Below are 25,806 nucleotides of genomic sequence, written 5' to 3' on the forward strand. Positions count from 1 at the left end.
TCAGATGACTTGCCCCTATCATGCACTGAGAAGGCCCTCTTTGATGAGTTGTAGAGTACACATGGGTTTGGGGGCTACTGCTGTACCTCAGCACAACACAGTAAAAAAGACCAGATTCTTTTTTTTTTTCTTTTGAAGATTGTGTTTATTTGATAGAGAGCAAGCAAGCACAAGCAGAAAGAAGCACAGAGGGAGAGGAAGAAACAACTCACTTTCAAGCAGGGAGCCTGATGCAGGGCTCGATGCCAGGACCCTGAGATCATGGCCCAAGCCGAAGGCAGACATCTAACCAACTGAGCCACCCAGGGGCCCCCAAAAGAACAGGTTCTAATTCTTGCCCCAATTCACTGTGTGAACATATGTTAGGTTTCTTAACTTCTCTGTGCTTTATTTTCTGAATATGAGATCAGTACTTGGCCCACAGGGCCACTGGGATAACTGAGAGGTCAATATGTGATATGATTTGTCCTGGCTTCAAGTGGCTACTCACTAAGCTCCCTTCTCTGGGGGCAGAACGAGGCATCCATCATGTAAATGGCCAGGGCACTACGGGACATCTGTTTCCAGATTTCAGACACCTGAGCATGACACTCCAGCAAGAGACCTATATAAATCAAGAGCAAAACCTTAGAGCAGAAAGGGAATTCGAGAGGTAGTCTCCGGCAGTTCCAATCTTCAGACTGGTATTACAAACTTAAATCCACCTTTTAAGAAGACTTTTTTTAATTTATTCATTCATTCATTCATTTTAGAATGAGCCAGTGATAGAGCAAGTGTGCATGCACAGAATTAGGGGAAAAAGCGGGCGGGCAGGGGGTGGGGAGGGGAAAAGAATCTCAAACAAAGCCGGAGCTGAAAACCATGGAGCCCCACGTAGGGCTTGATCTCAGGACCCTGAGATCATGACACGAGCCAAAACCAAGTGTCGGACCCTTAACCAAATGAGTCACCCAGGCCCCCCCAAATCCACCTTATTTATGACTCACAGAGGAAATTGAGTTACTAAGGGTCACAAAATTAATTTCACTCAGTCAGCATTATTTATTGAGCATACTATGTGCCAGGCACCATGCCAAGTGCTCGGGGATACAACGATGAAAGAGACAGACCTTGTCTCTGCCTTTACCAAGAAGTGTAGTCTGGTGGGGCAGACAAATAATAAGCAGATGATCTTAATGATGATCATTATGGTGGAATGTTGAAGAGCCATAAAAAAAGACAAGCCAGACCCTTTCCCTGCTCTGCCACACCAGCAATGGAGACAGCTCCCTCTTTCCTTGGTAGTCAGGAAGATGCTGGTGGATCTGTGAATCCATGAAGACTTGTGCCCCCTCTCCACCTATGAAATGAAAGGCAGCTGCTACTCATCTCACCTCAACATTCAGAAGTAACTCAGCCTAGACTTATTTATTATATTTAATAAATGTATTATGCATTATAACAAAAACATGTTTAGTGTTTACTTTGTACTAAGCCTTGTTCTCAGCCCTTTACTGAAGCCACTAATCAAAGCAAAATTAAATAATCTGATGAATTCAAAGCTCTGGTTTGCTCATACATTCCATGGCATTAAAAAAAAAAAAAAAGAATGGCAGTGGAAGATCAAATGTATTCATTTAATGAATATTTATTGCTTTTTAAAAGCAAGATCAGTCATGAGTTTTTGAGTGTTTAGTTTGTGCAAAGCGTCCTAAGTGTTTTGCATGGGCTGTGTTATTTAGTCCTCTCAAACAACTCCAGGAGATGGATGTTGGCATTTTCCCCCACTTTACCTGTAAGAAAAATGAACTCAAACAAGTTGAATGATCTGCCCATGGTTTCAAAGCTAGTGCATGGTTCAACCCAGAATCAAACCCTGGGTTGTCTGAGTCCAGAATTAGAACTTGGAAACACTGTACTGTATCTTCCCTTTTAGTAGAAAACTGACACAGTTCCAGGTGTTAATGAGGCCATGATTGTGTACCTAAAAAAAAAAAAGTCCTCAGAACTGGTGATTCCAAGGCAAGTTGGGGAAGTGGATGCTGTGGTGTGGAGTCAGGGAAGAGAGGCAGCTCATTTCTGAGGAGGCACGTAAAAAGGTCGGCATTACCTGGAAGGCTTTAGATAGGACATGAGAAAATGGTGAGAAAAACTGGTTTTTCAGAGAAGGACAAGGTGGGGTAATCAGAGCAGTGTCTTGGGGCTTAACTCTGATGTACAACCTAATAAACTACAACCTGCTTGAACTGCCTTATTCTTGTTCCTGTTAATTGGGAAATAAATTAGAAATGAAGGTGGTTATACTTTATATGTCTCCACTATACAGCCCCATGGTGAAGGCTGAGAGTTTTCTGGAAAAGCATTATTTTGTTTTTTAATTCAAGTTCATGTATTCCTTGACTATTAGTGACCTTAACTGAGACTATCCAGGTAGTCAGATTTTGAGGTTGAAGTATCCTAATGTAGCACAACTTTGAGCACCTTATAAACTGATGCACAGGTTCAATCCACCCCCACCCCTCCCCAACTTCAGCCTGAGCAGATCTCCAGCAGTGCTGAGATGATGATGCTCACCTACAGAAAGCTCATCACCTGTATCTACTCCACAAACACTGCAAGAGCAATATCCTTACTGTTTTTTTAAGCATAGATACTTAATCTATTTTCCCAGCCCACTAGCATCTGTGTATCCCCTGCATTTGTAGCCTGTCATGGCAATCTGCTTGCCGGTACTTCTGTTTCCCAAGTCCTTTCCACATATCTATCTCAGTTAATCTCTCAAAACTCTATTCTCACAGCTGAAGAAAACTAGCTTCAAGGGATTAAATCACTTTTCTGGTCACCTGGGTGGCTCAGTCAGTTAAGCCTCTGACTCCTGGTTTAGGTTCAAGTGATGATCTCAGGGTCTGGGGATTGAGCCCTGCATTGGGCTCCACCCTTAGCCTGGAGTTGGCTTGTCCCTCTCCCTCCCCCTCTGCTCCTTCTCCACTCTGTCTTTCTTTTTCTCTTTCAAATAAATAAATAAAATCTGAATGAAAGAATGAATGAATGAATGAATCACTTTTCCAAGGTCAAAAATAACAAACAGAACAACCAGAATGCCAATCTTCTTACTCTAAGTCAAATATTCTTTCTGGAGACTGTTATTGGACCAGCAGCCAGACCAGCAGAAACGCCATCTTCTTCAGCACTGTGATGATATTGGCACAGTGCCAGACACACACTAGTGTTCCATAGATATATTTCTTTAAATTTTTTTATTAAAAAATAGATAATAGGCACACATCAGTGGCTCAGGCAGTTGAACATCTGCCTTTGGCTCAGGTCATGATCCCAGGGTCCTAGGATCGAGCCCCACATCAGTCTCCTTGCACAGTGGGGAGTCTGCTTCTCCCTCTCCGTCTGCCTGCCATGTCCCCTGCTTGTGCTCTCTCTCAAATAAATAAATAAAAATCTTTATAAAAATATAAATAAGTAAATAATAGATAAAGCTTCAAGAATAATCTAACAAATCTTGAATTTCATAGATAACAATATAGAAACCCACTGAAATCAGTTGAATTATCCAACTTAGAACAAAGTTTCCATAGTAAGAGTCCACTGCTCCTGTTATTTATTTATTTATTTATCTATTTATTTATGTTGGCAGCAAAGCAGTTTATTGAGTGATAGTATAAAACTCCCAAAGAGGGAGGGGACCCAGAAGGGTTGCTGTACTCCTGTTACTTTTATAATGCTTATTATTATTGACTTGTATTTTTACCTCCGCCAAGTCTGATAGATAATCATAACTATTCTCAATAGAAGAGCAAATATGCTGGTGCTTAGAGACAGGGAGACTCCTAAACATTGTTATGCAGAGTGGCCAAAGAAATTTTGCTACTCAGTTATTTTCCAGGTAGTAAAAATAAGAGTTAACAACCCAGAAGAGAACAGAAAATAAGCACCCAGTCTGAAATCATGAGGGTGCTAGGTTCCCCTCGTCCATCAACTTCATTTTTCTTGAGGATTGTGAAGTCATACTTCTCTCCCCCATGCTGTGCACTCTAATAATCAAGGTTTGGGTTTCACCTCTACCATTTAGTAAATATGTGAGTTTGTGAAATTTGGTGAACACCTTTACCGATGACCTAGGAAAGAATTCCTTTTCAAAAGTTGGTTGTGAGACTTCAGCAAGAGTTTCCACAAAACCCTGGTACCTGGTACATGCCTTTGAATATTTGCTTTCTTCCCTGGAGCCATTGGATCCATCACTAAAGCCATTACCTGGCCCTTCCTTGACAGAAGTGTTTCAACATTTATTGGGTTTCATTTCCAAATCTTAGAAACTTATATGTCCACTAAGCAAAATATTACCATAAACCAAACATACAGAATGTCTAATCAGTGAACAGAGATTAATTGGTCGATTACTAGGTTCTAGTGTATTTTATAGCTTTTATTTCTCAAGAGATTTTAGATTTTAATTTATAATACAGGGTCATTAAACCACATTTGAAAGTTAATTGTTAGTATATAATCTTAGCAGGCTTACTTTTACTTATTGCATAATTCATGAAGCTCAAAACACTTTATCTTCCAGTTAAGTGTTTGGTTATATCCCTTGCTTCCATATATCATCATTATCTACTATTGACCATTTTTCTTTTATTTTATATTTTGAAATTTCACTGGCAATTGGCATATCCTGATTCTCCACCAAAATAAATGTACTCTGTTATTAATAATAATGTGTTACATCTAGGTTTTATTATCTATAGCAGTTGAGAACTCTTAAAAATAAGACACACAAATCTCTCCTTCTTTACAAAACAAAACAACAAACAAACAAAAAAACTTAACATGGTCATTTAGTATTTAGGTATCATGATGTCAGTGTTCATTCTTTTCTTTTAGCTTAGCCAAATAGAAATCACCCTATCTACTGGCCACCTTAATTCTACTCCCTAGGCCCAGAATTCCACTTCGTGTAACCAGCTTTGGACTGACTCTCTTCTTCTTAAAACCTGCCTCCCTCCCTCCCCTCTCAAGTCAGTCTCTCACCCCACTCAGCCCTCGTCCAGGCACGGTTTGCCCAGCTGCTAATTTTCAAGTTCCTTGTTCTGAGTGCAGCTGCATTTTGGCACATCACATGATGCCTGAATTGCTATTGTCAAAACTCTTCTTTTACCCTCTTTATATTGACATAGCAAATTTAAGGTGGTATCTTGTAACTGTGGGTATTAAGAAGCATAATCAAATGAAGTTACCTGAAAATGTCTCTGGCATATATAGCAAGTGTTATCTACTGTTTTTAGTTCTGGTTTTATCATGAATTCATCTGTAATTAAGCTCTTATTATGAGCACGATTCAGTAATTAATCCCTTACTACTAGTTCATGCCTAGTACAGTTTAATTTTGTATGTATTCATATCAGAACTGTAAATTTTTTATAGTGTCATGACTTCTAATTCTCTGTATGCCCCTAAGTAGAAGCAACGAAAATGGTACTAGCAACAGTCTATGATATCATGATGTCATTACAGAAATCCTCTAGGGTTACACTGTCATACCACTTAATAGATGGAGACACTGAAGCTTGTGTAGCTTACAGTGATGGAGCCACAGTTCAAATTAGGAATTCACCTACTGTCATTTAAGTAGTAAGTGGCAGAACCAAGATTTACACCCAGACACCTGGCTCCTAAACCTACACACCCAGCTAGTATGCTCCTCTTCCTTCTTCATCTCTTGAATGACCACTTTGAAACAACTTGGTAATTGACAGATCTTTGGAAAGATAATCATTAGCATGGTGAATGTCAGAGTACCTCTGATTTTTGGGCATCAAAATTATACCCATTAGGAACCCATTGGAAGATATCTATGAGATAGTTAAACTGTGAGACTTGAGCTTTGATCAAACTATATTCTCATCTCAGAGCATAACCTGATGATCGTCAGTGATCTCAAATGGCTCTAAATGACACACAGATTTGGGGGCCATGATGGTTGTCAAATGATGAGCCATATCTGTTTGTAATCCCTCTCAGATAATGTAATCTCAAAACCAGTTCTCTTGGCCACGCTGATAAATGCAACCTAGCCCACATATCATAGTGCCTTCTATAATTAGCACCAATAAAGACTTCCCATTTTGATCATCATTTCTGATTCTTCTTCCTTGCAGATGGACCCACATGAGAACATTTTACTGAGCACTCTTGAGATAAAAAATGAAATGGCCACATCTGAGGCCGTGATGGGACTTGGAGACCCCAGGAGCACAATGCTGGCCTATGATGCCACCAGCATCCAGTACCGGAAAGCCGGCTTGCCCAGGCATAGTTTCGGCCGAAATGCTCTGGAACGACACGTGGCACAGAAGAAAAGCCGCCTGCGGAGACGCGCCTCCCAACTGAAAATCACCATCCCCGACTTGACTGATGTGAATGCCATAGATCGGTGGTCCCGCATATTCTTCCCAGTGGTTTTTTCCTTCTTCAACATCGTCTATTGGCTTTATTATGTGAACTAAAACATAGCCTCCCATGGGAAGCAAGGACTAGATTCCTCCTCAAACCAGTTGTACAGCCTGATGTAGGACTTGGAAAACACATCAATCCAGGACAAAAGTGATGCTAAAATACCTTAGTTGCTGGCCTATCCTGTGGTCCATTTCATACCATTTGGGTTGCTTCTGCTAAGTAAACACTAGGTCCTTGTGGTTTTCCAGTTGAAATGCAAGTGATTTGTATACATGTTGGCAAGACTGTGTCTGAGTGTTCCACTTTATCTGCCTAGTGTGCAGGCTATACAGAGGGCAATTATTTAGAAGACATTCTTAGAGGGCTCAGTAGCATTGCCAGTCATTTTTCTGAGAAGTGGTCATACCCAGATACTCCCCATCTTCATTTCTAACGTTGGCATGCTGTTGAGATGGCACTGTGCTTATGAAACATTATTTGCAATGCCATGCAAACATGCTTACTGAAGACGGTCTATGCCTGGTCTTATTAAGGTGATAATTGTGTCATGGGAAGATAATTCCCACTGGATTCCAGAAGGTTCTCAAGTAGTTCAAACGGGATAGGGAGACTGCAGACAAAGACTCGGTAACCAATTTGGCCAGTCTCTGCTTGAGCCTAGCGAGTCAACACTGATGTCTTCCATTGTGACAGTTAGAAACGGGACTGCTGAACATTATCATGCATGGTGGCCAAGAAATGTTTCTAAAAAGCTATTTCCTCGGTGGTTAAAATAAGAGTTAATAATCCAGAGCAGAGTGAAAACAGAAGTGACTGTTGTAACAAAATTAAAGCAAATGAGCAGCATGACCCTTATCAGCCCCACGCAGCATCTGGTTTATACATATTTTGTACACAGCAAAATGTCCAGTGAGAGAGATTTTTTTCCCCCAACTTCACAAGCTTTTGATAGCAGATCTAAAGAAGTTTTTACAGTTTATCTAATCAAAAGACAACCACAAAATAAAAAAAGTTAGCAAAATTAGAAGTATCTTAGATGTAGGTTAGATTGTGAGTCATTCAAATACACTAACATAAAGCACAGACAAAGCTAGCAAACAGGTTGATCCTCTCAGACAATGTCTCTACAACATTTCCCTGTAAGTTTATTTCTGAATTTAATAGGGTATTTCAAAAGAAGGATTTGTTCGTTTCTTTAAAGGATTAATGGTCCTTTCCAGCTTTTCTTGTTTCTGAAATCCTGATTATATTCTTAGGAGATAGACAAAGTAAGGCTTTGAAGAGATTGATTGAACTACATTTCCTTATGTGCAGCGGAATTCACCTTTGTATTTTTCATAGCAAACAATACTTAAAGGATTATGTGCACAAGTAGAGTTAGTTTGTGGGTTTGTTGGATTTGACTTTTTAAGGATGCTTACATAGTGTATATTGCAATTGACCTAATGAGAGAAAATATGAAAAGTAGTGTAGCATAGGATAAAAACAAAGCCACATTAACATGATGAATGTTATGAGCCTCAGTCGATATTATAGAAAAATATGTAACTGATAGGCAGGCATGATGTATTGTTTTTATCCAATTTTTGAATTATGCCAGTGTGATGCTTTCTATACTAATTGGACATATGCATTCATATGTAAGACAGGAAAGAGAATAAGCTAATATATTTTATTTCTATCAATGTGAGGTTCATACTTTGTTTTCTTGGAGAAAATAGTGAATCGCTAATTTCTCCTTAAAGTTTGATTTGATTGAATTTTTTCTTGGAGGATGACTTTGCTATTTCTATTTTTAAAACAAAAACACTTATTTTTCAAAGTAACATCCCTAATTGTGCATAGTAGCCAAGGCCAGTATTTGCCTGTGGATTAAATGTATGGTTTTTTCCCCCCTAATAATTCAGCAGCTTGGAATATGATGGAGTTCTGACGCCCTCCTATTCCAATTTTCAGAGAGAGGGGGTAAAAAAGGGTTTAGTATTCAGTTTTCTAAATTTTCTCCAAGATGGGAGGTATTTTTTTTCTCCTTCACCAGCAAAGGGAACTCTGGCCTTTATTTTTTGATTATACACTTGAACACCTCTGAGTATGGTCTTTGGGCAGAATCCAACTAAGTTTCTGTTCATAGGCTCAGAGTAGAAATTCCTCAAGCTTCTCCAGGGATACGATTTCTCCTAGGCAATCATTTTAGGGCATCACTCTAATAAAGGTGCCTGTCCCTTGTTGCCAGGGATTAAAGTTTGAGTAACATATATCAGGAAGGAGCATATCGATAACTCAGGTGCACAACTCCAAATTCCATTCTGGAAAGGTTTTTCTAGAGACAACTCAGAGCCCAAGTCTAGAAATGGGCTCTTATCTGCAATTATCATAAAAGCCATAAAAATCCTTGATATTGTCATTTATGGTTACAACAAAATTTCAATGTCCAGGGAAGTCACCACAGTAATCTAGATCAAAGTGAGACACGAAATTTTGCAACATGAGCCTCAAAAGCATGTGACCAGGGATTCATTTCTGCTCACAGTGACAAAACAAAACAAAACAAAACAGAAAAAGGAGAAACATGGGAGCTTGATACAGATGCTCTAGAGCAAAATTCATATATTGGCATTCAATAGCCACATAGGTAGAAACGACTGATTCATCCTGCCCAGAGATATCAGTAGATGTAGAATTTAATTTTAACTCTATTTTTATTGTAGTTGAATTGGATTGTAGTCACCAAATTGAGGGCGGGTTGGGGAGGGGTGCTAGATCTCATAAATCTTTGAAGACAAGTCAGCTTGATATCCAGTGGTTAAATTTAAGGACCACAAAAATGTGTTTTGGCAATTCTGATATGGTATTACTATCACTTTATACATATATATATAGTTTTCTTTTGATTATGAAACAGCCAGATAGCCAGCAATTAAGGTGTTTTTCATCTTTGTGAAATTCATAGGCAAATTCTGACTCTAAAATGCACAGTCTAAATGAAACCTTTGATCTCAATCTGTATATATATATTGTACATGACTGCTAGTAGGTATGAAATGCATTTTCAGAATTGAAAACTCATGCAACATAATCATGTGTTTGCATAAGGAATGTTACAATTCTTTCTACTGCAATTTAATAACAGGGGAAAATACTTAAGCAGTGCCATCTAGACCTTTTCTCTTCTCATGTCTTCAAAAGCAGTGCTAAGTAAAAATAATAATAATAATAATAATAAAAATGGTTTATGAACCAAAAGACTTTACATTCTAGCATTAGGAACACAAAAAGTCTGTCAGCTTATAAAAAAGCACAACACATAGAGAAAGTTCAGTGGAATGCAGTGGGAAAATGAATCATGTTCATTTTAAGCAAGACCTGCACTAAATTGACAACTAACACAATTTCCATTTTCGATAGGTAACTGTGTTCCAGTTTTATGATTAAATTCATCCTCAACAACAAAAACAGCAAAACAATCAATAAAGACAGGTCTTACAACATATCTACATGTATATATGTGTATATATAGATCCATGTAAACATACATACATATATATGCATTCATATGTTGGAAAACAAAAGGAGTAAGCTAATATGTTTTATTTCCTTCATTAAACCAGTGTATGAGTATTTTTAATTGGCAGCCAACAAATCAACATATTGAAACTAGTAATACAGGGTCCTGAGCATTTCTCTATCAGCAGATCAATGCCTACAGTTCTTATGAACCATTGCACAGTTTGACACTACAATAGTACTGTACCTCAGAACATCGGGAATTAACTAGTTCTCACATTGCTTGTCTACTTGCTCTCTTTTTCAAGGAAACAAATAACATTGTCTATTGGTGATTTAAAAACAAAGTCTTAAGAAAACAGAAAATGATTAAAAAAAATTCCTCCTTGAAGGAGGTAAAAAAAAATAAATAAATAACTAAACCCCACCATGTTGGTTAGGGCAAATACTCTTAACTGTAGCAATCATGCCATTTTGCTAAGTGTACAGAGTCCATGTAATGTGAGCAACCATAACTTTCACTGAGCGTGTGTAAATATTAAAACAGATTTCTTAAATATTTTTAACTTCTAATTTGTATTTTATGGTAAGGCAACGTGCTAATTCTGTTTATGGCTTAAGTTCATGTGTTATAATATTATGTAAATAATTCAACATGCTGTAAATGACTAGTCAATAGATACAAATAATTGTTTAATTTTTTCTTAATTTTTATTTATTTTTTACTAAGTACAGTTACTGCAGTGCCCCAGCAGAGTAATTTAAACACCCTTTTGCATAAATGGTTTGGGATCCCAGACAGAAGGGTTTCAATTTGTTGTCACACACACAGCCACACACATGTACATGAACATGCGTGTATACACACACACACACACACACACACACATTTAAACACACATACTCTCACTTTCCGCTCACTTGCTCCCACTTTCCCACTTTCATCCCCTTTATGGGAAATGCTGTAGTGTTTATGTAGTCAATGTAACCACCAAGAGATAGCCTTAGAAATGGAAATGGGAAAAGCAGAAGTGATCATTGATAACTTGGTAGAGTTTTTTATATGTCAGAGTTCAAGAAACCAAAGGTTGTAACTTAAATCTCAATTTTAAAAGAGTAAAAGTTTATATTGATGGCACTACAGGAAATAAAAGTGCTTATTATTCATACCTGTTCCAGAAATTTATTACACATAATACACACAGACTTTTTTTTTAATAATAGCATTTTGTCCTTAGATAGTATTATTCCTTTTAACCAAAGACTCCAGAATTATTAAAAAACAAAAAAGGAAAGAAAAAAGGAAAAATGGGAGAAAATTAAAAAAAAAAAAAAAGACTGCTTTACACCAAAGGTTTAAAAAATATTTTCCAAATACACTAGGAACATTGTAAAAACTAGTAAGGAGCCAACAGAATGTGAATTAAGATACTGCCCTAAAGAAATCATTAAAAAAAAAAAGCAGCAACACCCTTAAATAATCTATTAGTTATGTGAAAATTAAAATAAAACATTTCTGTGGATATATGCAAAATTCTGACATCAGATTTTAATTTGCTTTGAAAAGTTCTTTTGTGATAAACATAAATAGATCCAAAATGATGACAAAACTTTGTGTTTTTTAACTTTCAAAACCAACTGTCTTCTCTCCTGTCAACTGTCTCCTAATCTGATGCCCATGTGTGTGTCCTTGTAGCACCTGGAACAAGTTGAGAGTTCCATCAGCTTGTAACTCTTCCTTTTCTGTTCAGCAATTTGAGTTCAACCATGGTCACTTTAAGCATAATTATTCCAAACAAAGTTGCCAATTATTTAAATTCCATCGCATTTTCAAAATTTTATTTGCATGGGTGTTTAAATAGTTCTGTTATGAATATTGTCCCTGCACAGTTCTGAATTATCCTTTTATAAAAAATGATATTCTAGTTTCTTCACAATGTAGTGATTATCAGCCTTACTAATTACCTTGTAGCCTTTCTTAATATGCACATAATGCACATTTTCCAATGGCTAGAAAATGCAAAACACAAGTGAATATCATTGCATCTATTTTCATGTCTTTCTAAAAACAGAACTACTAAAATCTCTGGGATACATGAGATAGTAACAAATGAGGATTATAAATGAGTAGCACATAAGAATTATTTTCTTGAATTTAAACTTACTACAGCCAGTTTCAGCATGTAAATATATAATAATGTTGGCTAGTGTGTAATTCTTGAACTAAGAAATATAAATAAAACTTAAAAGGATGTGTGTGTGTAGTTTCATTGGGTTCAGATACATACATACATATATAATCTATTAGTAAGAGCCAGTTTGTAGAATCTCAGCTTTTGCAAGAAGCAACAGAAAGCTTCAGAACTTGGGACTTGCTGTTGGGAAGATTTGAGTTGGAGCTCAAACTTGTCACATATTAGGTATATGACTGTGCAGCTACTTAATCCATCTGTAAAGCAATGATACAACTACAGCTCCCTCATAGGGCTGTTGTAAAGATGAAATGTAATAACCCATGAGAAGTCCTTAGTACCCTACAAGACACATGGTAAGTGGTATGTAAACAGTAGATACTATTGTTTTTGCTTTTGTTAATTATCATCACTAGAAGAGTTAGCATATATATCACAAATTATATTATATATAAACTTCACAGTAATTATTAAATGTTCTCTTAGGTATTTTGTATGAAGGATAATTAATTTAAAAATTGGCTTTAAACATGAAACATGGTAAACATTATGGTAAACATTATTCATTTAATATTCAATACATATCTGCTAGAGACATTATGCTAAGCTCTGTAAAAATTTAGTACTTATTTAATCCTTACCATATTCCTCAAGTAAAAGACACTCAAGATCAGAAAGAGTTTGCCTGTGAGAGTGAAAGGACTTGAATTCCTACCCAGGCTGGTCTCATCTCCAAATCCTCGTAAATTCTTTCCACTTTACCATTCAATATGGGCAACCAGGCTTATTCACCTTTCATTCCTTTTCATCATTTTCCAAGAAACATTTGCTCAGAGCTTGCCATCTACCAGATCTTGTATTAGTACTGGAAAAAAAGAGGTTGAGCATACAAAACCTCTGCCCAGTTAGATTATGTAGCACCTCTCAAATGAGTGGGAACTCTCCTAAAGTAAGCAAATCATTTGGTGACAAGCTTAGTGATTTTCACCTCTTGTGACTTTAGAATGTCCCAGCAGCACCCGATAGACACTATATGTAAGGGAAGCATCATGTCAGGACACACTTGTCCAATAAAGTTAGGATTGAAAGGAGCTATTGTGACCAAAGAATGAATACCACCAAAAAGACCCAATTATGGAATGAGTGAAGAACCAGTTCTTCTCAGCTTGCACTGTATATTGCAAATTATGTAAATCTAGACATGCAAAAGATGTGCATTTGCAGTTGATGCTGCAGTTTCTGCATTCGATCCAGCAGAGAGAACACAAGTATGCTCAAATACATGAACATGTTCACATAACTGGTGGACTATGTGTGTGTGCACACACATAAACTCATGCAAGTAGCGGGATGGTGAGAGAGCTATGATCCTATGGGTGTGGCTCGTGATTTGTGACTTACCTTGGGAAGAGAAAGCCCCAGACATTCCCCACAGAAGTGGTGATTATAATGGGTAAATTCCCCTACTCATATTCCAAACTACTATGATATATTCTTTTTTATTATTAACATATAATGTATTATTTGTCCCAGGGTACAGGTCTGTGAATCATCAGTCTTACACATTTCACAGCACTCATGATAGCACAAACTCTCTCCAATGTCATTAACCCAGCCACCTTATCCCTCCCCTTCCTATCCCCCAGCAACCCTCAGTTTTTTCATGAGATTAAGAGTCTCTTATGGTTTGTCTCCCTCCCAATCCCATCTTGTTTCATTTTTTCCCTCCCTACCTACCACGACCCTCTGCCTTGCCTCTCAAATTCCTCGTATCATAGAGATCATATGATAATTGTCTTTCTCTGATTGACTTATTTTTCTTAGCATGGTACCCTCTAGTTCCATCCACGGTATTCTTTTGATAGTATTCCATTGTGTATATATATATATATATATATATACCACATCTTCTTTATCCATGCTTCTGTTGATGAGCATCCAGGTTCTCTCCATAGTTTGGCTATTGTGGACATCACTGCTATAAACATTCAGGTGCAAGTGCCCCTTTGGATCACTGCATTTGTATCTTTAGAGAAAATACCCGATAGTGTTATGGCTGGGTCATAAGGTAGATCTATTTTCAACTTTTTTTAGGTCTTTTTGAAAAGACCTAGCTCTGGATTTCTACAGTTCTATCTGGATGTTCTTGCTAATCTTCTGAAAGAGGGCTCTGTTGCAGTGATTCTGAAATGTCTTTGCCCGAGGCAGAATTGTCCCGCCCTTGCCAGGAGCTAGGCTAAAGCAATCTGCTCCGGTTAGCTCTCTCGAGGGGACCTTTTGTTCCCTGAATGCTTTCCATTAGGTTTTTGGAGGAGGGGAATGAAAATGGTGGCCTCCTAGTCTCTGGCTATAGGAGCCAAGAGCTCAGGGCCCCACTCCTCAGCGTGCCCTCAGAGACAAGCAGTCAATCCCTCCCATCTACCTGGTCTCCTGCCATGCTCCAGGCCCGCCCGCTTATGACCGAGCATTTCTATCTCCGGTGCTTACCCTGACTGGAGTCTCCAAACCCAGCAGATTCCTGCAGTGCACTCCGATGCCACTCCTCCTGGAGGAGGAAGGTAAGCCTTGCTGGATCTGCCACTTGTGGGGTCTCTGCTCAAAGATTACTGGTCTGACTGTGCCTTGGACCACGGTTTAAGGTAACCCCAAGCTGAGAGCATCCTCCTCAGCTCTATCTCTGCAGCTGGTTTCCCCACTCTGATACCTGGGAGCTCTGCTATCTTCAGACATCCCAGTCTTTTTGTGTCCCTGTGGGTCCTGAGACCACACTGTCCCCCCAAGGCCTCCACCCCCGACTTAGCATCTCAAGCAACATCCCTTAGTGGAGCAGACTTCTAAAAGTTCTGGTTTTGTGCTGCACTGCTCTACCGCTTGCTGGGAGCCAGCCCCTCCCCCTGTGGTCTCTCTTCCCATAGGTCACCTCAGAGTCAGTTCTCTGCATGTCCTACCTTCTGGAAAGTGGTTGATTTTCTGTTCCTAGAATTGCTGCTCTTCTTCTTTTCTATCTCCTGTTTAGTTTATAGGTGTTCAGAATGGTTTGATAACTATCTAACTGAACTTCTGGAACCTGATGATATTTCAGTCTCCTGCTTCTCCACCATCTTGCTCCTTCCCAATTACTATGATTTCTTTTTTAGGACACTTCAGATACCCTGGTTCTCTTCTGAGACTTTTTCTAATTCTGAAATATCACACATCATTTTTCTTGCAGAATATCCCTCTAAACCATGAAATCTTCCCTCTGGAATAATACCAGGTTAGTAGGAATACTTCTCAGGGATATCAACAGGCATAATCAGTCCATAATCTTTGATTTCCTCAAGCAGACAGCTACAAAATAATATAAAAGCATTCTTATCCCCATGTGATGTAATGTGTAATGTGACAGAGGATTAAACAAATGTTCAGCCCTCTTCCACTTTACCCACCATGGTACTAGAACCACTCCATGGTTCTAGAACCAAAGAATGATCATAGGGTGGTAAGTTCCATATAGCCCCAGATAATTAGGTTGGAACTAATGGTCAGTAGGGTAACAAAGAATGGTGGGTCTCCTTATCAATGTATTGATTTGTATATATTCTGGTCTTTTCTCTTGTTTCAAGTAGCTAGCTAGGACATTAGCATTCATTTATATATTTAATTTTTCACTTCAGATATTTTTATTAGAAAGAATAGAAGAACATACTCAGAGACAATACTTAGTGTTAAGTACTGAGGAAAACGAATGTCTTTGAGGGTGAAGAGAAAGAAAAGGAATTTCTCTCAGATTGGACAGAAGGGTAGTTAGCAACATGGCAGTAGAGATTTGCACACAGTTCAGTGGTGATGACCTGAGGAAATGAAAGACCTCAAGGAAAATGGTATAATGAACCTTGGGAAGGCTGCCTCTGGCACTGACCTAGACATGTCCATAAAGTAACAGAGTCTTGTGATCATGGTGAAAGCATCCAACAGGCTGCAATATATCAGAAGAAAAGAAACATGTTTTTTCCTAAATAGAGTCATTTAAGAAATTAGATTCATTATTACATTTCTATCTGGGACCTACTGTGCCCTTGGTCTCTCAACCCCAGAAAATAGTATGAGAAACAGCAGGATGAATTTGATGCTAGATCAGCAATACACTATTTCTAGGACTAGCTGGTACAAAGTAGGCATAATTGATTTCAGTTCTGAAAATTAGAAGGCTAACAAGAGATAGAAAATTTGGCTACATAATGAATATATCTCCCATTCTATGTTTTAGAAACCCAAATGTGTATACAGCGCTTTATAGGATTATAAAAAAAATAATATAGACCTAGCATAGCACAATGGGAGTGGTGGGGGCTGTGGGTAACTGGGGAGGACACACTCCATCTAAAGGCAACCACTATTAAGTCCCATCCAATTGTTGTCTTGAGAAATTGCAAGCTCATGTTGCCAAATTTATCTTAGAATGCAAGAAACCCCAAAACACTGAATCTTTTAATTTCTTTTTTAAAAATATTTTATTTATTCATTTGTGAGCAGCACAGAGAGAGGGGGGTAGAGGAAGAGGGAGAAGCAGAAGTAGGCTCCCTACTGAGCAGGAAGCCTGATGTGGGGCTCAATTCCAGGACCCTGGGATTTCCCAGGACCCTGGGATCCTGACCTAGCTGAAGGCAGATGCTTAAACAACTGAGACACACAGGTCTCAGTCTCTTTTAATTTCTGGACAGGTGCTTATTGTCAAAGAGACACCAAAACTTTTATCTTTTCTATGCCTCAAATCCCATGCTGATGTTCTACTATCTGTAATCCTAGGAAAAACATTACAAACTCCATGAAAGTGTTTGCAGATTGAGCAAGGCTCTATGCCATTATAATTGTGACAAGATCACCTTTCTTCCCTTTCCCACAGGGATACCTTATAAATGAGGTAAAATGAGAAATTTTTTTTTTTTTTTGGTGCTCTCTCCAAATAAAAAAGATATAGTTTTTGTTGGTTTTTTTTTTTTTTTTTTTCAGTATAAGCAAGTACAGAAAATTGCAACAGAAGTTTTCACAATGCAAACGTGTTTGATTACTTTTAAGTCATTCCCTTTAAATGTCATTGTCTCTTTTCTCTACCCTCTGACTTGGAAGACTCCTACCCTCCCCCAACACTTCCCAGACCCATCTAGCAGTGGATGAGAACTTAACTGAAAACAACACACAAAACCAGGCAAGGAGGGCTTTCGGTGAAGAGCAAAGAGTTATGAAGGAGCAAGGAACTTTTGTGAGAGATATGGAGAGAGAACAGGGTGGGACAAGGGTGGAAGCTCAACAGAACTCCAGCACTACAGAGTGTGCAGTGGACTTAGATTCTTGACTAGGTCAACAACTTCAGAAATAAGGCCTGGGACTAAATGGGCAATAGATTAACTAAATGGGCAATAGAAGCTATTTACAAATTCCATCTCCCCAAAGACCCCGTGGAGAATGGAGCTTAGTAAATGAACCTGAAATGAAGAACTAATCTGGAAACTTCTGAGGTGAGGCAGCAGAGTAAAAGAAGAGAACTGTACATGAAAAGGAGCAGTCTGAAAATCACTAGTCCACAGTGGTGGGTCGAAGAGCCTGGTCCCACCCATAATACTACTGGAGAAGGACAAAAGAAGGAAGAAAGAGAAGGGGCAAGGGAAAAATTAAGAGAGAAAGGAATTTTATTATTTTTTTTTTTTAGTGTTCAATAATTTATCAGTTCTGTATAATATCCAGGGAAGGAAAGTCTTTTAAAAATGTTTTCAGCACTTGACACCACCCCCATCTGGTATGTGATAGAATTTAATTCTCAAAACAACAGCATGAGGTATAAACCATTGCCATACTTATGTTACTGAGGACAAGCATAACATGGCCACAGCTGGCATTGCATCTAGATCCCATGCCTTTAACCCTTATTTTCCTGCTACAAAATACACTGCATAGCTTCAGTTAGCTGTTGGAGATACAGTATTTTTAAGAGTGAAGTTAGAAACAAGGTCAAAATCTTCAGGGAAAAAGAAGGGGAGGGGTGTTTACTCCTAAACTTCTATTTTATGTTTATAGTTTTACACTTTTTCCATGTTATTTTTTGAAGCTGAGAATTGTCAAATGCTAGATATTTTGATGTTTTCCTTAATTTATTTGGGTGAGAGAAGAAAGTTGTTTCAAGAAATCAAATGAGTTACTTTAACACATCTTCCAAAGGGTTCTGAAAATCCACTCTCTTGCTTTCTCTTTAAATAGGTTTATCTTTTTTCTGTCATCATTTAGAACAATTTTGAATTGTAAAAGCAATACTTCTCAACATGGAAGATGTTGTTATTTTTTTTAAGTCCCCAAAGTAATGGCTGAACATTTCTTCATAGCTAGGACAATATGGAGAGAGAAAGCACACCTCTTGGTTATCTGGTCAACTGAACATGAGAAAAACTGGTGAGGAGCCTGAAGCTTCCCAAGAGATCAAGAGACTTTCTGGATGTGCAGGCAAGAAATGCTCCTTAAAGTTGTGTGAGATTTGTGGCAGGGAACCATCAGGGTTCTTGGAACATCAATAGAGAAGTGGCCCTGGTTAGAGCTTCCATTTCTCATTCTGAATGGACCCAACCTGTCTTGAAAAAGAGAGAGAGAGAGAAAATGGAAAGATTTTTTTCTTCACCGAGTTTTCTTTACTTGCTTCAAAACACCCTTGGAGGGATTGAACAATTTGAGTTGGCAACCTTTCAAAGTGGGTCGCCAAATCCTTATTTATTCATTCTTATTTCTCATTCTACTTGCCAGGAATTCATTTGACCATTTAGAGAATATCTCTGTATGTATAAGACAAAACTACTGATGCATGCAAAGTACAAGATGATTAATAAATAAAAACTTTTAAATGTTTTAGAAGTTTCATTTAAAATTAAATTACAGGGGTGATCTTGCCAGTTTGAAATGAGCTTTTCCCATTTCAGCTTTGGCAAATAATAAGGACACTGGCTCCTGGCTCTGGTTCTTGTTCCAGGAGCAGTCCTAAAGAACTTGGGACAGCCTCTTTAGAATCCTTGGTTTAGAGTGGGCTGGGAAAAGCAAATAAATGTCCACGGAGCCTCCCAAACTCACACAGTATATGCAGAGCCTGGGGCGGGGGTGGGGGGTGCCTGTTTTCAATTTCCCCTCCCCAACTGTGTTAGTTAGGGTTCCCCCAGAGAAACAGAGCCAACAGGATGCATGTTTATATATAGAAAGAAGGATTTATTTTAAGGAATTTGCTCATGAAATTATGGAGTCTAGCATGTCCAAAATCTGCGGTGTGGACCAAGCAGTCTGGATTCCCAGGGAAGGGCTGATGTTACAGTTCAAGTCCAAAGGCTCTCAGGCTAGAGACCAGATAAGATCCAAAACTGTGGTTCAAGTACAAAAGCCATCTGCTGGCAGAATTTCTTCTTGCTCAGGAACGGTCAATCTTTGGTTCTACTCAGGCCTTGACCTGATTGGACAAGGCCCACACACAATCTGGAAAGGCCACTGATGTAAATGTCAATCTCATCTGAAAGTCCTCACAGAAATACCCAAAATAGTATTTTACCGTGTATCTAGGCATAATGGTCTGGCCAACTTGACACATAAAATAAGCCATCACACTAGCCCATATGCTATAAAGCAGACAAGGTAATGTCAAAATGCAAATTAATCACGTCGTTTCCCTTTTTAAAAACCTTCAAAGTTTCTACTCTATCCTTCGGAAAACCCCAACTTATCCTGGTTCTCGAGGTCTTTGTGGTCTTGTGCTTATTTCTAGACCTTGCTTGTTCCATCCACACTTGAATCCTAGGATCCCACCAGGCTGAATTACTTTCAGTTTCACAGAGATACTAGTTGCCTCCAGAAACATAGTGTTCCTTCTTCCTGAAACATTTTCCCACATCGCCGAAATCTCTCCCTCATTAATTTCTATTCATCTTTTCCACGTAAAAATTTAGACATCACTTCATCTGAGAGAGCTTTCCGGACTCCAGAGATTGATGATTAATTCCCAGCAGCCTGCCTGGCACATGGCATATGCTTAGCAGCTATTTGTTAAATAGCTGAATAAAATCCACACGTTCTGCAAAACCAAGAGTAATCCTGAATATGGTTAGGTGTAGTGTTAGGTGACAGCATAAATTATTTCATAATGGACATTTTTCTCATGGAACCAACCTTCTTGGCACTTTTTGGGTTTTGCTTTTACTTCAGTGACTGCCCCTTCTTGAAGTCATTTGCTGGTTTCTCATTAGACCCCAGCTTCTTCCTGTTGAACTGCCTTGTATCTATATTTTCATTCTATGCTTCTTTCTTTTTATTTATTTATTTTTATTTTTTTTATTACTTTTTTTAATTTTTTATTTTTTATAAACATATATTTTTAGTCCCCAGGGGTACAGGTCTGTGAATCACCAGGTTTACACACTTCACAGCACTCACCAAAGCACATACCCTCCCCAATGTCCATAATCCCACCTCCTTCTCCCAAACCCCCTCCCCCCAGCAACCCTCAGTTTGTTTTGTGAGATTAAGGGTCACTTATGGTTTGTCTCCCTCCCATTCCCATCTTGTTTCATTGATTCTTCTCCTACCCACTTAAGCCCCCATGTTGCATCACCACTTCCTCATATCAGGGAGATCATATGATAGTTGTCTTTCTCTGCTTGACTTATTTCGCTAAGCATGATACGCTCTAGTTCCATCCATGTTGTCGCAAATGGCAAGATTTCATTTCTTTTGATGGCTGCATAGTATTCCATTGTGTATATATACCGGTATATATGCTTCTTTCTTAAACCTCGGGCACTTGCTTGGCATTATATTTTGGATGTTTATAGGACCTCTCAAACCCAAAATAGTCAAAACTGCTTTTTCTCCCAAAATTGCTAGCAACTTCAGCTACTCTAGCCTAGATACCTGTAGTGGTTTTTTTGTTCCTTTTCTTCTCTCACCTTACATACAATTCATTAGAAGATCATGGTGGCTACAACTTCAAAATATATCCAGAAGCTGGTCACTTCTCACTCTCTCTACCTGTTACCACCCTTCTCTGAGCTACCACAGTCTTTAGCCTGGCCTGTTTCAACAGCCTCCCAGCCCATCTTCTTGCTACAGCCCTTCTCAATCTATAGACTGTTTTCAACACAACATGCAGAGTGATCCTTTTGAAAGGATCATGGAATTCCTCAGCTCAAAATGCTGCAGGCCTCCTCAATTCAATCAGAGTAAAAGACAACTTTTTAAAAATGTCCTGAAAATTCATACACAGCCTGGTTCTCTGCACTTGCTCAACTGAGGCTGAATCTTACTCTTTCCCTGACTCTCTGAGCTCCAAACACAGTGACCTCCTTGCTCTATCATGCAGCGCTTTTACTCTGTTCACTCTGCCTAGAACCATCCTCCCCCCCACCACAGAATACACTTTATGAATTCCCTCAACCCCTTTCAGTCTTTCAGTGAGTTCTGTCCTTACTAATTTATTTATTTTAGTAGTGACTTGTCCTCTACTCCCTAACTATACGCACTCAGGTTAGGTATTCCTAAGCCTTTCCCTTGCTCTACTTTTTCTCCATCCATGATATTATATAGCTGAATTACCTATTATGCTCTTTTCCATCTGTCTCTCTGGCTAGAATGTATATCCTTAAGGGTATGGGTACTGTCTTTTATTTTTTCACTGATATATTTTAATGTAGGAAAGTATCCATAGTACTTATTTTGTACTTATTAAAGGAAAAAACAAATTACTTTAACAACCAAGTACTCTTCCAGACATGAAGCCCCGTATTGGGGTGTTTATTGAAAGAATATTGTCTTGGTCATAAGAAAGATTCTAATTTAGTTAAGTTTGGGAATAGAACCTAGTGACCCTACATTTTCCATAAAAAACCTAGGTATTGTCATGACCACTAAAATTTTTTAATACTGTTGAAAAATTCTCAGGGTCATGGTTTGGCTTGACAATGTCAGTGCCCCTGAAAATGTTCTGAATTCCCACAATAGGGTTCTGGCTAAAAATTTTGTTTTATCTATAAATCATCAGCATGTCTAAAAAATGTCTTGACAGAACAACAACAACAAAAAAAGGTTCTTGATTTTTTTAGTTAATAATAATAATAATGCTTGGGAATGAGCAGGACTTAATAGGAAAATATTTTTGCATTTAGGAGAATAGAGATGCCCCTAATTTCTCTCTGAAAATAGAGATTTCTTCATTATGGGAACTTTTCATCCTGTTTTTTTTTTTACCCCAAGCCTCATCTTTCTATGTGTTCTATTTATTTTTAACTCGTGATTTTCTCTTCCAATGCATGACCCTGACACCTATTAGAAGCAAAAGGCTGACAATGAAAATGAGACTGTGATGTTTGATCTAGGGTATAAATAGAAAAGCCCACAGCTTACACAGAGAAACTGAATAAACAGCCCTTAACTTGCTATGTGACCTTAGGAACTCCATTTCAATTCTCTAAAAGCTCAGTTTCCTCCTCGGTGACACAGAAGAAAAAGTCTTCTAATATCAATGTGAAAACATTCTATAAAGTATCAAGTACTGTATGCACCCAGATACTATTGGTATTATTAAGTAGTCATCTACATTTATGATGGAAACTTGTTATGTTTTCCTTTCCCTGTGTTATTAGAGATAGTAACTTACCAAAAATTAGGGAGGGTTAGCCATGACGGCAATTCTTCCTGGATGTAGGCAGTAAGGAGATACATTGCCTGAAGAATTTGAAATAATAATAAAATTGACAGAAATTTGGTCTTTTTTTTTTTCATTTTCATCAGAAGTTCACAATGCTGAAGATGTTGGAGATAAAATGCTACCCTCCTTCAGATTCCTTTCATTTCTCTGACTCTACTTTAAGAGCTACCTTCTCCCACTCACAATCCCTATGATTTATTAGAGCTCATTCCCCTGTGGACTCCAGTGTGGGCACATGACCCAGAAATGATCAGTTATTTTATTCTATCTACTTGACCACAATGATTTTTGGAAGATAAATAAGTGGCCAAGTCCATCTAATCAATAGCATGCAACCCTATGACACAGATGTGTGGTGTCATGGGATATCTCTTTATTTTAGCTGGAATTGAGAACAGGGTGGGACATACATGTAGCACATCTGGAAGCCCTCCTGCCAGGAGAAAGAGAGTCTGCCTGGAAGCTGAGCCAATATAACTGAAAGCAGAGACAAGATAAGGGAAGGGTGAGACCATGTCCAGATGGCATCATTGGATCATGTGGAAACACAAGGACCTGTACTCTTTACAATTAGATAGGCTGATGCTAGTTTGATTTGGGTTTTTATCACTTACATCTTGAAGCTCATAAGGAAAAAGTGTTTATTAAAATGAATTTGATTTACATTGGGAGGCATGCGAGTGGAGTGTTAGCTCATGTCAGAAGTAAAGTGAGTAGTGTGGGCCAGTCAATGAAGGAATCCTGGGTCCTTGTGCCAACCCATTTGTGAGTCTCAGTTTCACCTCCTACAAAGTAAAAGAGGGAAAGTTAGAAGAGATGATTTCTGGATTATTTCAAACTCCTAACACCAGGAGTTTCTAAGCATAGCTCAGGCATACCTTGGTACATGATGGAAATTTTGGAAACTGATTCATAATTAAAAGGAGAAGGACTGTGAATCACCTGCCAAAACATCAATAAACCACATAAGACATTCTTTCTACAACACATTATGACACTGGATTGATAGTATGGACACTTTGAGGTAATTACCATGACTTGGCTGACATACCATCTCAGTCATTTTACTGCTTTCACCATTGTATCTTGATGTCAAAAGCATATGAGGCCTCTGTATTTACAGTTGTTCTGTTAATGCATTATAATTACAGATGTAATCAAAAAGAGGAGATTGATTTTTTTGCCTAAATGATACCTTTAATCACTTCTGAATAAGGCATGACTCCAATTAGAGGTATCTTCAGAAAATCACATCTAATAGCATCATTTATTAGAATTCTAAATAGGAGCTCTTTGTTTCAATGTCATCTCCCTTTAATCTGTTTTCCTAGGGAAAGGCATGGTTTCCTGCACATTATGACGGAGGGCAAACTTCTTATAATTGGGATTCGGCATATCTGATCTTAAACCAGATAAATCACTGAACATGTTTTTCTCACTTAAAATAAATTCAACAAGCTGTTTTGACAACCTACCAAATGCCAAGTAGTATAGAAAAATATGGAAGTGAGCAAGTCTTCAAACCCATCCACAATACATTTAGAATGTCATGGAGGATGCAGATGTATGAGATAGCATATGACTAGATGAGAAAGGGAAGTATATTTCAGGCAAGAGGAATATCCTGGGTAACTATTAAGCCTGGTGAATAGAAAATGAAAGATTGTGTTTCAAAATTCAATCAAGTGAAGATGAGGTCATACTGGGTTAGAATGGGCCCTAATCCAATGATTGGTGTCCTTAGAAGAAGAAATTTAGACGCAAAGACACCAAGGAAGATGGCTATGCTAAAATGGAGGCAGAAACTGGAGTTACAATGCTGCAAGCTAAGGAATGCCAAGGATTGCTGGTAAACACTAGAAGATAGGAAGAAAGGAAGGATCCTCTCCTAGCTTGGAAAGAGAATGTGGCCCTGTCATCCATCATGAGAAAGGGATGTCCCTGGAAGTCACAGATCCTTCCAAAAGTACAAAAAGAGTAGGTCTGATATCAACTCACCGCTGTAGAGTTACCTCAGCAGACAAGCAGACCCATAAGCAAAGAACTAATGGTTGCCATTGGGATTTAAGAGTTGTTTGTCATCTTGCATTATTGCATTAAAAACAACAACAACAAAAACAGCTATTACATTGGTCTAGTATTTTCCCTTGATTTTAAACTTCTTATCCCACCCCATCATCTGTTTTCAGTTTTCTCTAGCCTTCCCAGAAGAAGCAGTTTTATCTGCTACCCAACTTCTTTTGACCTAATGATTCAACACCCTATTATAGATACTTAAATACTCCATAATCTCTTATTTACAGATATTAAGAAAGGAAAGAATTTTTCCTGAATCTGTATGCCAACATGTCTCATGAGATAAATTCCCGTAAATTTCATTTTTTTCTCATGGAAATATATTTCTCCCAAACAGTAAGACCTTTGGCAGAAGTAACTACAGTAATCATGACGAAGGTCCTGATTCTCTATGTGTCCTCCATGCCTAACACTATGCCTTATACCATGCAAGAACTCAGCCAGCATTCAACAAAGAAATATGTGAATGAGAGAATGAGTATGTTTTTGCTTTTATTTTAAGGCAGAAAATACATGAAAATATTTAAGGTATCCACCTTAGAAGATCAATGAAAAAAAAAATTGAAGAGGTGAATTGAAGCCTGGCTCTAGCTCTTATTATATGAGTTTCTTGGAAAATTTCTTAATCACTCCTCACTTTCTTTTTCCTCCTGCAAACAAGGAATCACAAATAACATTAGGAATCTCATGAGTTTCTTTGTGAAGATCACGTGATTTAATTACTGTAGATTATTCAGCACATAAAATAGGGACTAGGTAAATACCAGCTACCTTTGTTACTGATGTTATTTATTGTTACATCACAGTTCAGATCGCATTCTTTTTTCTTTTAATCCCATTAGCATACCCTTTATGATAGTTAATGCATTCTTTTAACAGTCTGCT

General features: G+C 38.2%; 1 protein-coding gene across 3 annotated transcripts in view; it reads left to right on the top strand.

Moving 5' to 3' along the window:
* GABRB2 (gamma-aminobutyric acid type A receptor subunit beta2) overlaps positions 1 to 9,515 on the top strand; it is a 238,042-nt gene extending 228,527 nt beyond the window's left edge. For all 3 annotated transcript variants that reach the window (XM_013064899.2, XM_004737681.3, XM_004737679.3), the window contains one exon: positions 6,150 to 9,515. In XM_013064899.2, the coding sequence (XP_012920353.1) occupies positions 6,150 to 6,497 (348 nt within the window). In that variant the 3' untranslated portion in view covers positions 6,498 to 9,515. The remainder of the gene's footprint in view (positions 1 to 6,149) is intronic.
* Positions 9,516 to 25,806: the final 16,291 nt, after the last annotated feature.

Source organism: Mustela putorius, unplaced genomic scaffold (assembly GCF_011764305.1).
Source record: "Mustela putorius furo isolate JIRA1106 unplaced genomic scaffold, ASM1176430v1.1 tig00000145_pilon_pilon_pilon, whole genome shotgun sequence".
In the NCBI taxonomy this organism is placed as follows: domain Eukaryota; kingdom Metazoa; phylum Chordata; class Mammalia; order Carnivora; family Mustelidae; genus Mustela; species Mustela putorius.